We start from the raw sequence: 14749 nt of genomic DNA on the forward strand, positions 1-14749 counted from the left end.
CAGTCCTTAAGCCTCTGCCTTCAGCTCAGGTCATGATCGCAGGGTCCTGGGATCAAGCCCCACATCGGGCTCTCTGCTCAGCAGGGAGTCTGCTTCTCCCTTTCCTTCTACCCTTCTCCCCTGCTCATGCTCTCTAATAAATAAAGTCTTTTTAAAAATCTTTAAAAAATAAAAATAATAGGGGGGCGCCTGGGTGGCTCAGTGGGTTAAGCCACTGCCTTCGGCTTAGGTCCTGATCTCAGGGTCCTGGGATCAAGCCCCATGTCGGGCTCTCTGCTCAGCAGGGAGCCTGCTTCCTCCTCTCTCTCTGCCTGCCTATGATCTCTCTCTCTCTCTCTGTCAAATAAATAAATAAATCTTTTTTAAAAAATACTTCTAAAAAATAAAAAATAAAGTAATAAAAATGAAACAAAAGTCATCCAAATTTAAAAACTTAAGAGGGAGCAAGACTGTAACAGCTAAGGAGAGAATTCATGAATTGGAAGACAGACCTAAGGGCCACATGGGTGGCTCAGTCATTAAGCATCTGCCTTCAGCTCAGGTCATGAAACTGGGGTTCTGGGATGGAGCCCCGCATCAGGCTCCCTGCTCCACGGGAAGCCTGCTTCTCCTCATCCCACTCCCCCTGCTTGTATTCTCTCTCTTGCTGTGTCTCTGTCAAATACATAAATAATATCTTTAAAAAAAAAAAAAGAAACTAGTATCAAGAAAGACTAGCAGGACCCTCACAGCGCTAAGAGGAGTGGCAAAGACATTCTAGGGAATAAGACAGATGGAAACAACTGTAGAAGGCCACTGGAGATCGGCAAGGTGAGCCATGGGGAGCCGGCATTCGGGAGCTGGGAGCGGACCTAAGCTCCCAACCCTAACCAGGGCACAGGATCGGGGAAGAGTCCCAAGAAGGAGCTTGGGCATGTGGTTAGACTGCCATATTTGGGATCTATTTTTTTTTTAAGATTTTATTTATTTATTTGACAGAGAGAGATCACAAGTAGGCAGAGAGGCAGAAAGAGAAAGAGAGAGAGAGGGAAGCAGGCTCCCTGCTGAGCAGAGAGCCCGATGCGGGGCTCGATCCCAGGACCCTGAGATCATGACCTGAGCCGAAGGCAGTGGTTTACCCCACTGAACCACCCAGGTGCCCCATTGGGATCTATTTTTAATAGAACCTGGCACATTCCAGCCAGACGACAAAAATGAAAGTGATAAGGATAAGAAAGACAATGACATTTAGTAAAAATGGTCTCCCAGCAGGCTGGACCTCAGCCACTGTGCCTGGGGGCCCTCTGGGCAGCTCCTCTAGAAGAACCCCTGGTCTTGTCATCCATCTAGGATAAAAAGAAAGTAGTGAGGAGAGAAGGACGTCACTTTCCCCCTGTGGCTCTGAATCCTTACCTGATGGCCAAGAGCAAAAAGGCAAACAGGTGGCAACACCAGCCTTCTGAGAGCATCTAATCTCATAGACTCTGGAAAAATCCACTGGGACCAAAGTGTCTGTCCCATCCCCAGTCCTAGTGCCTGAGCCTTCCTCTGATCCTTGAAAGAGCTGCCATCTCAAAGAGATTCTCCTTCCCCCAAATACAACTTTCACGTATTAAATAAATACATTGGCCCTGCCATTCCCGTCTGAAGGATGCCTCTTAGAGAAACTCTTGCACCTGTGCACAAGGAAATACGTACAGGAGCTTCTACTGCAATTGCAGTTACAGCAGGAAAGGTGTGGAGGCCACTGAGATGTCCATCAACGGGGGAATCAGTACACAACGGCAGGTCCATACAACAGAATATCATAAGGCGGGTGAAAGTAAATGACTAGAAGCTGTGTGTATCACCATGGAGAGCTTCCAAAAATGCTGAGTGAAGAAAAGCAAGTAACAATGTTATATCCATAGTTACATACCAGTGATGAGAAAAGCATGGAGCCCACAAAACAATACCTACCCATACACAGGAAGGACATGCTCTGAAGTGGGTTTGCTGCTGCCTATGGGAAGAAGTAGCAGAAATGGGTGGGGGGGTTCGGGGGGATCTTCAACCTCACCTGTGAATTATTGTTCTTGTTGTTGTTGGGGAAAAAAGAGCAAAGCAAATAGGAAAAAACGTTTGTATGCATTCATTCTGAGTCATGGGACCTAAAGGTCCCTCCTATTAGTCATTGCATTTTTCTATAAACCTTATAATTTCTCAGACATTTACACCCCTCAGGGGACAATCCCTGAGGACTGTATCGCTGTGAGGTAAGGGTCTGGGAACCGGAAAAGAAGAGAGACTACATGCCTTTGTGGCAGCCGGCTGTGTTCTGGCAGAGCCTGCCTGCCCACTGCTACTAGAAAAAGATCAGGAGATCTGAGTTTCCATCAAGGACCAGCACATCTTCATAAAAGCAATGCTATTGATAAGAGCCAACACTTACTCTGCACCATGCATAGAGCTAAGCTTTAAACAAACAGTATCTTATGCATGAAAAAAGAGAGAACACCTTGCCTTCAGCTAGAGTCTTCATCTTCTTATGCCAGAAAACAGGGCCATCCTCAAAGTAAAATAAGAACATGTCTATAGGAGGCAGGACCCAGCTTGAAGGGGCTTCTGCTGGCCACATGGAAGACAAATGAGCATCAGAATAAATAGTGCCAGTAAAGGACTACAACCGACTGAATTAAGTAAGAATCCATGAGACCACATGGATATAAACAAAGAAGGAAGAAAGAAGTTTTTTTTCCTTTCAGTAGAAAGCTGCCTGGCAAATACAGAAGAAGTGATGGAATTAGAAGTGACCGTTTGGAAACCATCACAATAATACTTGATTCGGGCAAGAATCTTCAGTGGAGTTAATGTCAGTGGTGGAATTTTGGCAGCAACAAAATATTTACATGGTTTCCAAGTATCTCCCCACTAGGTACGTACTAACCTCAGTGGGTAAAATGGGCAGACATCACTTCCACCGAATGATCAGGATTAGCAATACCAGTAACTGGCCAAATCCAATGTACATTTCCTACTCTGATCACTGCTCTGCTAAAATTATATAACCTGAGTCTAATTGTAAGGAAAGATCAGACAAATCAAAATTGAGAGATGGTGTACAAAACAGAGTGTGTCCTAGGGATACCTACACATCAAAGGAAACTAATGGGTCATGATAACGTGATTCACCCCATGATCTTCCATTTTTCATTTGCATTGGGACAACTGGAATCTGAATAAAGTTACACAACTGGGAAGTGGTGAAGTCAGGACGCTGACCCAGGCCATCTGGCTCCAGAGCCCATGGCCTTACCCACCCCATCTTCCAGGGTCCCTGCAGGCTTTGGGTAAGAATGGGCTGCAACTCTAGTACTTAGTCTGAATGAGGCTGGACAAAGCATGATCCCTCTTAAAGTCTATATCCTCACTTGCAAAATGGGATTAAGTAAAATAAACCATGCCAAGTAAGTGATGGCCATCACGCATATTACTGGAGCTATTACTCAATCAACAAAGATTTTCATTTAGCAGAAATGTGCTGTGTATTGAGCTTAATGCAACTATATATTAATGATCACCTGTTTTAGTTTGGGTTCCCCCAAAATCAGACACTAAGGGAAATTTTGGGGGTGCAAGCAATATATTTGGAAGGTGATCCCAGGAAGTATGGAGTGGAAAGGTGAGGCAGGAAAGGGAGGAAAGCCCATAAAGGATGTGCTATGAGAGAGGAGTAGGGGTGAGGCTCCCCCCATCGTGGAGGAGTAGGGGTGAGGCTCTGCCATCGTGGGGCGGACCCGGTGGGGCTCAGTCCCTCTGGGGATCCTTCAAGAAAGTCTATCGAACACAAAACAGAGGCAGGTGTTGGGTAAGTCCAACTTCTCCTGGAAGTGGGCCTGGAACCTGGAAGAGGAGGCACCAGGTCAGTGCTGGCCAGGAAGATGGGGTTGGGGATGAAACCCTCTTATGCAAAGAAGTAACAATACTTTAAAAAATTGATAAGCACAGATTTAACTGGAAATATTTATAAATTATATTATATACAATAGACATGTGATATCATATATGGATTGCAAAAGATCTTATTAAAAGACCTCACTGATTGAAAATAAGAAACTCAGCGTGATTCGGTGACAAATCCACCTTACAAGATTTTTAAGAGATGCTACGGAAAAGAGGGAACACCTCCTTTTCATCTTCTGTGAGTGGGAATTTGGCCTTGGCCTGATTCTCTAGGTCTAATCCTCTGAATACCCCTTAAAGGGAAATATCAACTATTTTAGTAGACCTCACTGCTTGTGGTAGAATTGCCCCGGTTGGCACCTTACATATGGACTGGGAGTTCTCACCATGAACTTGAAGTATCTGAGGAGGGATCCACAGCCTTAGGGTCCCCTGAGCAGCATGACTGTTAGAATTACACGTGTCCCCTGTAGTGTCCCTAGGAGCTACGTGGATGGAGCTCTTCCAAGAGCGACTGCTCCCTAAGTCAGGATGGCTCCCACACCTCCTTAATGTTCTTTCCACCTTGCGCTCGAAATGCCACTTGGAGGTGAGGGTGAGGAAGAGTAGCCCCTTGAGGGTCTGCAGAAAAGACACCTGAGGCTACCCCGCATCCTCCAAGGTCATTCCAATGCCAAGTGTGACCTAAATCAATTCGAGTGTGTGTCTGAATGCTTAATTAGACCTAAAAGGACCCCTTGAGTGAGCATGGCAGAAGCCTTCCTTTTTAACGAATATACTATCATACACAAACTAATCTCTCCACTAGGGCCCTTACACATCTGTTAGAGTTTGCTGAAATCATCAGCCCAATGATCTATAGGTATGTGTCAGGGAGTTTGAGGGCTTGGACATAATTAGTTTTCTAAGACAAACAAAAAGATCCCTCCTGAAATCTTATGTGCATAATTAACCTGTTGAGCAAAGCGTGTTCAAACTAGCTACAAGTGATATATAGCCCAGACCACGGATAGATTCTGAATTCTTAGGAACCAGAATGAGGATGAGTGTGGATCTCAGCCTGCCTGGCTGCTTTCCTCGCCAGCCACCTGAGGATTTTCCCACGCTCCCCCAGGACAGCAGGGGTGCAACTGTACAGAAATAGCCCAGAAGTCTGAGAGCAGAGGCATGCACAGAGGCGCCTTCCAGCTGTGCTTTGGGGAGAACAGAAGAATTTCTAAAAGAGATTAAGTGTGAGGAGGTCGGAAGGGGAATATTCCTATTTATGCAGGACTGACAAAGGCAAGTCGCGTGAGTAAATGTATAGAATGTGGTTCTGATTATGAAGAAAGTAAACTAAATCTATTATATATGCACATAAAGACACACTATGTGTGTTGATGTAAAGATTCCCAGCAAAGGATTCCTGCAGGTCTAGCCTCTTTCTATGGCAAGGGGAAGGGGGACTTAGACCTTGTATGCCTGTATTTTCAAAATAAAGATATGGCTTCTGTAATGAAAACAAAATTATAATTGAAAACCACCTTTAAAAAAGATTTGCAAAAAAGGGAAAGGTTCACAATGGGATTCTTCTTGAACACTGAGCTTTTCCCACGCATTTAAAATGGGATCTGTAGGGCACCTGGGTGGCTCTGTGGGTTAAGCCTCTGCCTTCAGCTGGGGTCTTGATTTCAAGGTCCTGGGATCAAGCCTGTATTGGGTTCTTTTGCTCAGCGGGGAGCCTGCTTCTCCCCCTGGCCTACTTGTGATTTCTCTGTCAAATAAATAAATAAAATCTTTAAAAAATAAAATAAAATAAAATGGGATCCATTTTCAGAAATCCAGCCTACCCTTTCAGATGCTCTGCAAGAGAAAGCAAGTCATTGGTATCACGGGCAAGCAGACAGATGGATGAACGTGAAGACTTCTAACTCCTATCGCTCATCAGAATTGTTAGATTTGGGGGTGCTTGGGTGGCTCAGTGGGTTAAAGCCTCTGTCTTCAGCTCAGGCCATGATCCCAGGGTCCTGGGATCGAGCCCTGCATCGGGCTCTCTACTCAACAGGGAGCCTGCTTCCCCACCCCCTACCCCCCGCCGCCTGCCTCTCTGCCTACTTGTGATCTCCATATGTCAAATAAATAAATAAAAATCTTTTAAAAAAATAATTGTTAGATTTTTCCTTTTTCCAACACTGTGGCCATGGGATCCATGGACTGAAGTTAAGGTGACCAAAATCCCTGAGATGGTGTGGATTTCATTTTCCAAACGGCTGACCATAAGGAATCGGTGCCAACTGATTCATACAAGTGTGGCCACAGAGCCTGAGGGAGGAAGACTGATAAGAACACCGGGAAGACTCTTGATAACCCCCAACGCTTCAGTCTAACTGTATCTACAAGATTAGATTCATAGAGCTATGTCAGTGTTTTTCAATTTTTTTTTTCAGCATGAAACTTTAAGGAAACATTTTGGATTTTTGTTCTAATTGTCATCCCTAACCCTCAATAAAATTTTAATACCACAAATATACCATATCTCTCTATTTATGTAAGTGGCTCTTTGGAGGGTCATAAACTATTGTAATATCAAGTGGGGGTTTTTTGTTTTGTTTGTTTTTGTTTTTGCCTTTTTCTACCAAGAACTGATTTTTGCTCCCCTGGGGATGATATTAACCCTGTTGAAAAAACACTGTGTGTTTATATTATTTGTATGTAGATTCTATACACATACATACATAGAAAACCAAGGACCAGATATACTTTCCACTTTCTTCATCGGTTTCTTGTGTTGTCTCAATTTCCACAATAACCATATTACTTTTCGGGGGGGGGGGGATTCCCTGCATGTAGGTATGTGTGTGTATGTGTGTGTTTTTAAAATGCCATGTAAGTAAAACCACACACTTAACCCAAATGCAAAAAAAAAAAGGAAAGGAAAAGAAGAAAGTAAATATCATTTTGAGAATGAATACTAGGCAGGAAAAATGGTTTTTAAAAAGAGCAATCATAGTAGTTCTGGTATTTTCGAGCATACCAAGGCTCCCAATGGAGGTGAGAGATGTGCTATGGCTAATATTTTCTTTTCTTGCCATGCTTTTTTCTAGAAATGCCCATGGTATATTATTGGGGACCAGCTTGGAACCCAAACAGATCATGTGACACCCACCACCATGGGTATGCCAAGGGTAAAGTGTCTAAAACCTGGTCTTCCTCCAACCCCAAACTTCCAGGGTGTTGGAGCCTGAAAACTTATAAAGAATCAACAGTCTTGAAAGACTCAGATCTTGGGCGCCAGGGTGGCTCAGTGGGTTAAAGCCTCTGCCTTCAGCTCAGGTCATGATCTCAAGGTCCTGGGATCAAGCCCTGCATCGGGCTGTCTGCTCAGCAGGGAGCCTGCTTCCCTTCCTCTCTCTCTGCCTGCCTCTCTGCCTACTTGTGATCTGTCTGTCACATAAATAAAATCCTAAAAAAAAAAAGAAAGAAAGAAAGACTCAGATCTGTTCAGAAAGACCCGTGACTTCTGAAATTCTGCTTTATCCGTTATGGGGAAATCAAGGTAGACTTATGACAGCCAAGTTGTCACAAAGAACCATGCCCAGCAAGGGTACAAGGTTGATGGTGAGAAGAACCCAGACATGAAACAGAACAAGGAAACCAGAATGAGTCGAGTAATTCAGGATGAAGGGCTGGCTTCTCAGACCTTCTCACCTAATCCCTGATGGGGCTCATTCTAGTAACAAAGCTGTCCAGAGTAGAAAGAGCCCCCAGAGGAAGGAAAAAAATACGTATGTGTATATATACACATATGTACACACACACACACAAATATGCGTGTGTTTCACAAAACAACACTAATAGACTCTTTACATGCAGTACATTCCAATAGCAAGCCTAGGCTATTCTATTTCATTTCCTTAATGGGCAGGTCGCAGCTCATTAAAATGGTGCCACCATCCACAAATGAGTCACGACCACGGACTCCAGAGCACACATGAATTCCAATCTCTCTGGCTCACAGATGAGAAAACTAAGATGGGTTAAACCCAAGGTCACAAAGCTACTCCCCTGCAGAACCAGGACTAGCTCAGACCAAGACACATGGTGGCAGATGTCATTCTACTTATTGGAATTCAACTCAACTGATGTCTCTCTGAAAACCCTTCCTTAAGCTCCCTGATTCGATTTAATCTCTGCCCTTGCTCCCCAGGCCCACACAGTCCAAAGTGCCATTGTCTCTGCCTTGGATTTTTTTTTTTTTTTTAAACTTCCAAAGGCTAGGTACTCGAATATCCCTGTGGATCGGATGGCTGGGTCCAAGGCCAACCGCTCACATCACATCTCTATCTGGACCCTCTGCTGCTTCCATGCCATGAATCTCAGCATCCTGTGAGGTGAGGCAGGAGAAGTACCTTCTTCAGGGAAGTGGAGAACTCACTACACTGGACAGAAGAACCCTGATGGGCAGAGCTGAACTTGGCCTGAATCTGATAGACAATTTCTAAAACAGCTGATGGTAGACGAGTTGATTTGGAAGGCCTTGAAAAAGTAGGTGATTCAACCCTATCCAGACAGAGTAAATCTTTCAGGAATCTGGGGAAAGGCTCACATTTAAAGTGTGGTACTGGCATAAAAATAGAGATACAGGCCGATGGAACAGAATCAAAGGCCCGGAAATAAACCCACGTATATATGGTCAACTAATATTTGACAGGGGAGCCAAGAACACTCATTGAGGAAAGACAACATCTTCAATCTTCAATAAATGGCATTGGGAAAACTGAATATTCAGAAGCAGAAGAATGGAACAAGAGCCCGACTTTACACCATTCACAAAAATTAACTCAGATGGATTAAAGACTTACATGTGAGTCCTGAAACCATAACTCTGAGAAGAAACCATAGGCTAAAAGCTCCTTGGTGACCTCTTTGGATATGATACCAAAAGTAAAAGCAACAGAAGCAAAAATCAAGAGATGGAATGATACCAAACTAAGAAGCTTCTGCACAGAAAAAAAAAATCAAAAAATGAAAAAGCAACCTATAGAATGGGAGAAAATATTTGCCAATCTGATAAGACATTATCAAGTTACATAAGAAACTCTTATATAACAAACTCTTACAACTCAATAGCAAATTTCCAAGTTATATAAGAAACTCTTACAACTCAATAGCAAAAAATAATCATTATCATCTGATTTTTAAAAGGGGAGGGAACCTGAAGAGACATTTTTTCCGAAGACACAAAAATGGCCAACAGATCCACGAAGAGCTGCTCACCATCGCTCATCCTCAGGGTCATGCAAATCAAAACCACGATGAGACATCACCTCACTCCCACTAGAATGGCTATTATCAAAAAGGCAAGACACGATGAGCTCTGGTAGGGATGTGGGAAAAAGGGAACCCTCACGCACCTCTGGTGGGAATGTAAATTGGTGCAACCACTATGGAAAACCACTATGGATGGTTCCTCAAAAAAAGTAAAACAGAACTACCCTATGATCCAGCCATTCTACTTCTAGGTATATATCCAAAGGAGAAGAAACTGCCATCTTGAAGAGATATCTGTACCCCCTTGGTCATTGCAGCATTATTCATAGTAGCCAACACATGGAAACAACCTAAGTGTCGACAGATGAATGGATAGAGGAAATGTGTGTACACACACAGTGGAATACTATTCAGCCGTAAAAAGGAAGGAAATCTTGTCATTTGCAACCACATGAATAGACCCTGAGGGGCATTATGCTGAGTGAAATCAGTCAGACACAGAAACACAGATACAGCTTGATCTCACTTATATGTGGAATCTAAAAACATCCAATGTAGGAACAGGGAGTAGAAAGGGGTTGCTAGGGGTTGAAGGCTGAGGGAAATGGGGAGATGTTGGCCAAAGGTTGAAAACTTCTAGTCATAAGACGAGTAAGTTCTGGGGATCTAGTGCACAGCTAGTGACTATAGTGAACAACATTGTATTATGTACTTGAACGTTACTGAGGGAATAAATCTTAAATATGCTCACCCCCCAAAAATTATGTGAGGTGACAGAAATATTAGCTAGCTTTATTGTGGTCATCATTTTGCAAGGCCACTTTGTGTTCAATCATTACCTTGCACACCTTAAATGTATAGAATATTATATGTCAATAAAGCTGGAGAAAGCCCCAAAGGTCATCCTCTCTCACTTCATCCCTTCCTCACAGAGAAAAGATCATGTGTCCATGGAGCCTTTTTTCATGTCCCACAACCCACTGTGGGTCAGCACAGGACGGGTGAGGGAGATGTGCAGTTGGAAGAAACCACCATGTCAGACCATGAGTGGCCATCCTATGTGATCGTGCCTTCCACCTTGAAGACCTTCCCAGGGCCTTAAAGGGAGAATGACTCTCTACAGCACAGCTTCTGACCCAGCGAATGACAGCCTGGGGCACCAAACTCAGCCAGGCCCTGATTTTTTTTTTTTTAACAAATAAAGTTTTATTGGTACATTGCCATTTCCATTCAGTTACCTGTTGTCTATAGCTGCTTCCACTCTGCTGGAAGCAGAGAGTTGCAGGCTGCATGGCCCGCCAGACCTGAAAGTTTCGTTATCTTGCCCTCCACAGAAAAAGGTTGCCAACCCCTAGCTCTTCTGCCTCTTTGCTGTTGTTGCTCTTGTCAATCTGGGTACCTCGTGTAAGTGCCTTCCTATGTGACTGGATCCCTTTGTGACTGGCTTCTTCTACTTGGCATACCAGTTTTGAGATTCATCCACACTGAAGCTCGTGTCAGAATTTCTTTCCTTTTGACGGCTGAATAATATTCCACTGGATAGAGGGCACACACTGTGTTTAGCCCTTTATCCACTGACAGACACTTGGGCTGATTCCACTCTGGGGCTGCTGCAAAGAGTGCTGCCTCCTGGCTAACTCTTGAGTCTCCTCCTGCAACACCTGCCTTGGTGTCTTAGCCGCCAAGGCCTTCTGTCGCCTTCTGTCGATTCCTCAAATGTATAGTGCCCCCTTCTACCTTTTGGCCGGAGTACTTCCCATGCCCTCCACCTCCACCCGTTCACCCTCGTAACCCCTCCTTAGCCTTCAGTCTAAACCACTTCTGGGAACTCTCCATGACCAGCTCTCCTAGTTCCCCCACTCACCTCCCTGCCAGCTGAAACTCGATCAGCTCGGTCTGGTCAGGAGCCCTGACGGTACCCTGCACAGCATCGTTAGAACCTCTCATGCTGTCTGTAATTACTGACACAATCTTATAATATTTATGTGTGGTTATGTGATTAATGTCAGACTTCATGAGACCAAGGCTATGTCTTTGCTTCCTGCTATATCCCCACTGACAAGCCTAGAGCTGAGAACGAACCACTTACATATACACATGTATATGTAAGATATACATATCTTTTATATTTATCACAGGTTGTACTTTATAATCAGGTCTGGGATCCCCTTGCACATGGTGATGAGAGCTCATGAGACACTGGCTCGAACAGTGAAGACCCTCACAGGCAGGTGTTCCTGTGAAACCCCCAAGGGTGGGGGGGGATTGAGGAAAACAGAAGGGGTCAGGTGTTAGTCCTAGATGGTCCTAGGACTGTGTTGCAAAAGTAACAGATGACAGTCAGGTGGGCTCTGTTTGCTTGAGACAGGAGGCAGGGAGAAGGTCTGAGAGTGGGGGAGGCCCCCTGAGTCCCTCTGCACACTTGCCCGGGACAGAGAGCCAGCTCTGGATAAATGCCTGAGTCAAAGGTGAATGAGTACAGCTAGTGGGGTGGGGGTCTGAAAATCCCTGAGAGCCTTTGCAATGTTGCAGGAAGCCAAAGTGAAGGTCAGGTGCAGCCAGGGCCCCTACCCTCTGTTTCCTACAGAAGCATGGGACAGACACTCTGTCTCTGGCTGGCCTCAATCCCCCCACATGGTCCTTCACATACTGGAAATGCAATAGAGCTCTCCCCACTGCTCCCCCACAGCCTAGAGGCAAGGATCCCAGAGCAGGGGTCCAGGGCTCTGACATACAACAGGTACCAAACTCCGACTCCTTATGGTGTTTCCTAGTAAGATTATAAATTATCATTTTTAAAAATATTTTATTTATTTATTTGAGAGAATGAGAGAGAGAGAGAGAGAGAGAGCACTAAAGCCAAGGGGACAGACAGAGAGAGAAGCAGACTCCCCTCCAACCAGGGAGCCCGATGCAAGGCTTGATCCCAGGACTCTGCGATCATGACATGAGCCAAAGGCAGATGCTTAACCAACTGAGCCACCCAGGCTCCCCTAAACCATCATTTCATGTTCCATGCCTTAATGGCAATTTTGTTTAAGTGTAGATATGTAAAACATGCTACCCACTTTGGGAAGCCTGTTTAGCATTTCTTCCAGTTTTAAAACATCGAGAACCTCAAAAGAATGAAGGGGACCTGGGCACTGTCAGCCTCTGAGGGTCCCTTCCACCGGCCAGTATGTAGCTACCGAAAACTGTGTCACCCTCTGCGGGCAGCCAGATCCCCACCAAACCAGAGCCAGGCACACACTGCACCCCACTTTGATGATGTTTCCCCCAGACGCCTACAGGCTCACCATAAGCTTCTGTATGAAGTCCTTTGCTCGAATAGTCTAGTTCTCCACTCTCTGACCCGCCCCCAACCCCTAGCAGACCCGGACATGCCTCCTCATGGTAAGCACTAGCAGGATCCAGCAGGTGCTGCCCATACAATAGCCCCTTGCCCCTCCACCCCCCGGGGCCACTGCACACTTAAAATGCAGGGAGTCTGAACTGATAGGAGCCAGAGGTCTAATATACACACTGGATTCTGAAGCCTTCCTAGGGAAAAAAATGCAAACTATTTCGGTGTTAATATTTTGTATCGATTCTATGTTGCAATGGTAATATTTTGCCACATTCCATTAAATGACACCTATTATCAAAAGATCACTTGTTTCTTTTCACTCTCTTTAACGCAGTACTAGAAAATGTAAGGTTAGGTATGCAGCTCACACCTCCTGTCCAGGGGCAGTGCTGGCGAAGAGCCTGCCGGAGCCAGCCAGCTTTCCCCATCCAAGGTCTGAGGGCAAACATGTCCAGCTTTGCGGGTCATACCCAACTCATCCGGGCGGCAGGAAAGCAGCCACGGACAATGCACACAGGGATGAACCTCACAGTGTTGCCACAAGTGCAGATTTGGCCCCTAGGGGATGGTTTGCTGACTCTTGCTTTAGAGAATCCCTTGCTTAAAAGGGTCATTTCTAGAACATTCCCTAGCTTAAAAAGGGATGCACACAGGGATGAACCTCACGGTGTTGCCACAAGTGCAGATTTGGCCCCTAGGGGATGGTTTGCTGACTCTTTAGAGAATCCCTTGCTTAAAAGGGTCATTTCTAGAACATTCCCTAGCTTAAAAAGGGTCATTTCCGGAACGTGCTATTCATTTTTCTCATGGGCTGTCAGTGAAAAGCCACCTTTCGTTCAACCGAAGAAAGAATAACACAAGTGCATTCGAGGTTCCCCTAATGCGGGGTAGTCCGGGGGCCATGAAGCCGCCCCCTGGCAGCCCCCAGGGCTCCGGCCTCCCGGGCCCCCACCACACACACTTACTTGGGCGTGTGGGCCTCCTCCACACGGTGACCCAGCTGGAACTCGTGGGACTTGCTTCGATGCAGGGCCGTGAAACCCGGAATCAAGTGGATCAGCTTCCTCGAGGAGGGCGGCGGGGTCCCCGGGGGCTTCAGCTTGTTCTTCCTCCGCATGGGCGGTGTGCCGGGCGGGGTCACGGTGGTGACGATGTTGGGCGTGCGCGGCGGCGTGCGCACCGCGTGCCGCTGCCGGGGAGACGGGGGCAGGGAACGGTGGCCTGACTCCAGCGGCGGTGGCGGGCACAGGCCCGGGTAAGCGTCCACGGTGAGCCTGTCCACGTGGGTGTACACGGGGGCCCCGGGCGAGGGGCTGGCATGACAGTAGTGCTGGACGCACTTGGCCTGGACCCTGGGGCTCTGGGAGAGGTGGGTGCGGATCCACGGGGTGGGCTCCGGGGGGCACACGGGATTGTTCTCCTTCCCGGTTTCCGTGGTGGGCCACTGGATGGTCCAGTCTTGTTTGGAAAGGTTGCCTCCTGAGTTGGAACAAGGAGCAGAGAGACAGCAGATAAGCCGGGAGACAGGCCTGGTAAGTTACACGTTAGGCACCTTGCGGTATAGACGCTTTACAGGGCCTTTCCTTACAGCGTCTGCACATCACACCCCACAGACACCACTGCGTGTGCACGTTATGCCTTGTGCGCCTCAGAGCACGCCTGTTGTCCAAGCCTCCTAGTCTCTGGTATTTGTTAGAACAGCCTGAACAGACGGTTACCAGGTTCGCTCTGTATTATTTCTTACCACGGCATGTCAGTCTGCGATTAGCTCCATAAAAGTTTCAGCTGAAAAAATTGGAAATAAAAGCATTGAGGGCAGGGCCGACTTAGGTAGAATGTGCAGCCTCCTAAGGAAATGACATCGAAGCTGGCATCAAGGACAAGAAGGGGACTGAATCACTAAGAGCCAAGGACAGAGCATGGCAGGCGTGGGGCGAGGGAGGCAGAGGAAAAAAACATACAGACAGGAAGGGTTGGTTTTTTTTTAAGATTTCTTTTTTTAATTTATTTGACAGAGAGACAGCAAGAGAGGGAACACAAGCAGGTTTCACACTGAGCAGGGGCTTGATATGGGGGCTCGATCCCAGGATCCTGGGATTATGACCTCCTTGCTCGGCAGAGAGCCTGCCTCTCCCTCTGCCTGCCGCTCTGCCTACTTGTGCTCTCTGTGTGTGTCAAATAAATAAATAAAATCTTTTTTTAAAAATCCCCACTGTCTGGGGACGCCCGGGT

At 46.2% G+C, this 14749-nt stretch overlaps 1 protein-coding gene across 5 annotated transcripts in view; it reads right to left on the reverse strand.

Annotated features, from left to right (window-relative positions):
* KSR2 (kinase suppressor of ras 2) overlaps positions 1-14749 on the reverse strand; it is a 413499-nt gene that overhangs the window by 236095 nt on the left and 162655 nt on the right. For all 5 annotated transcript variants that reach the window (XM_045073653.1, XM_013056579.2, XM_013056580.2 and 2 more), the window contains exon 4: positions 13483-13996. In XM_045073653.1, the coding sequence (XP_044929588.1) occupies positions 13483-13996 (514 nt within the window). The remainder of the gene's footprint in view (positions 1-13482; positions 13997-14749) is intronic.

The sequence above is a fragment of the Mustela putorius genome, unplaced genomic scaffold (genome assembly GCF_011764305.1).
Source record: "Mustela putorius furo isolate JIRA1106 unplaced genomic scaffold, ASM1176430v1.1 tig00537248_pilon_pilon_pilon, whole genome shotgun sequence".
In the NCBI taxonomy this organism is placed as follows: domain Eukaryota; kingdom Metazoa; phylum Chordata; class Mammalia; order Carnivora; family Mustelidae; genus Mustela; species Mustela putorius.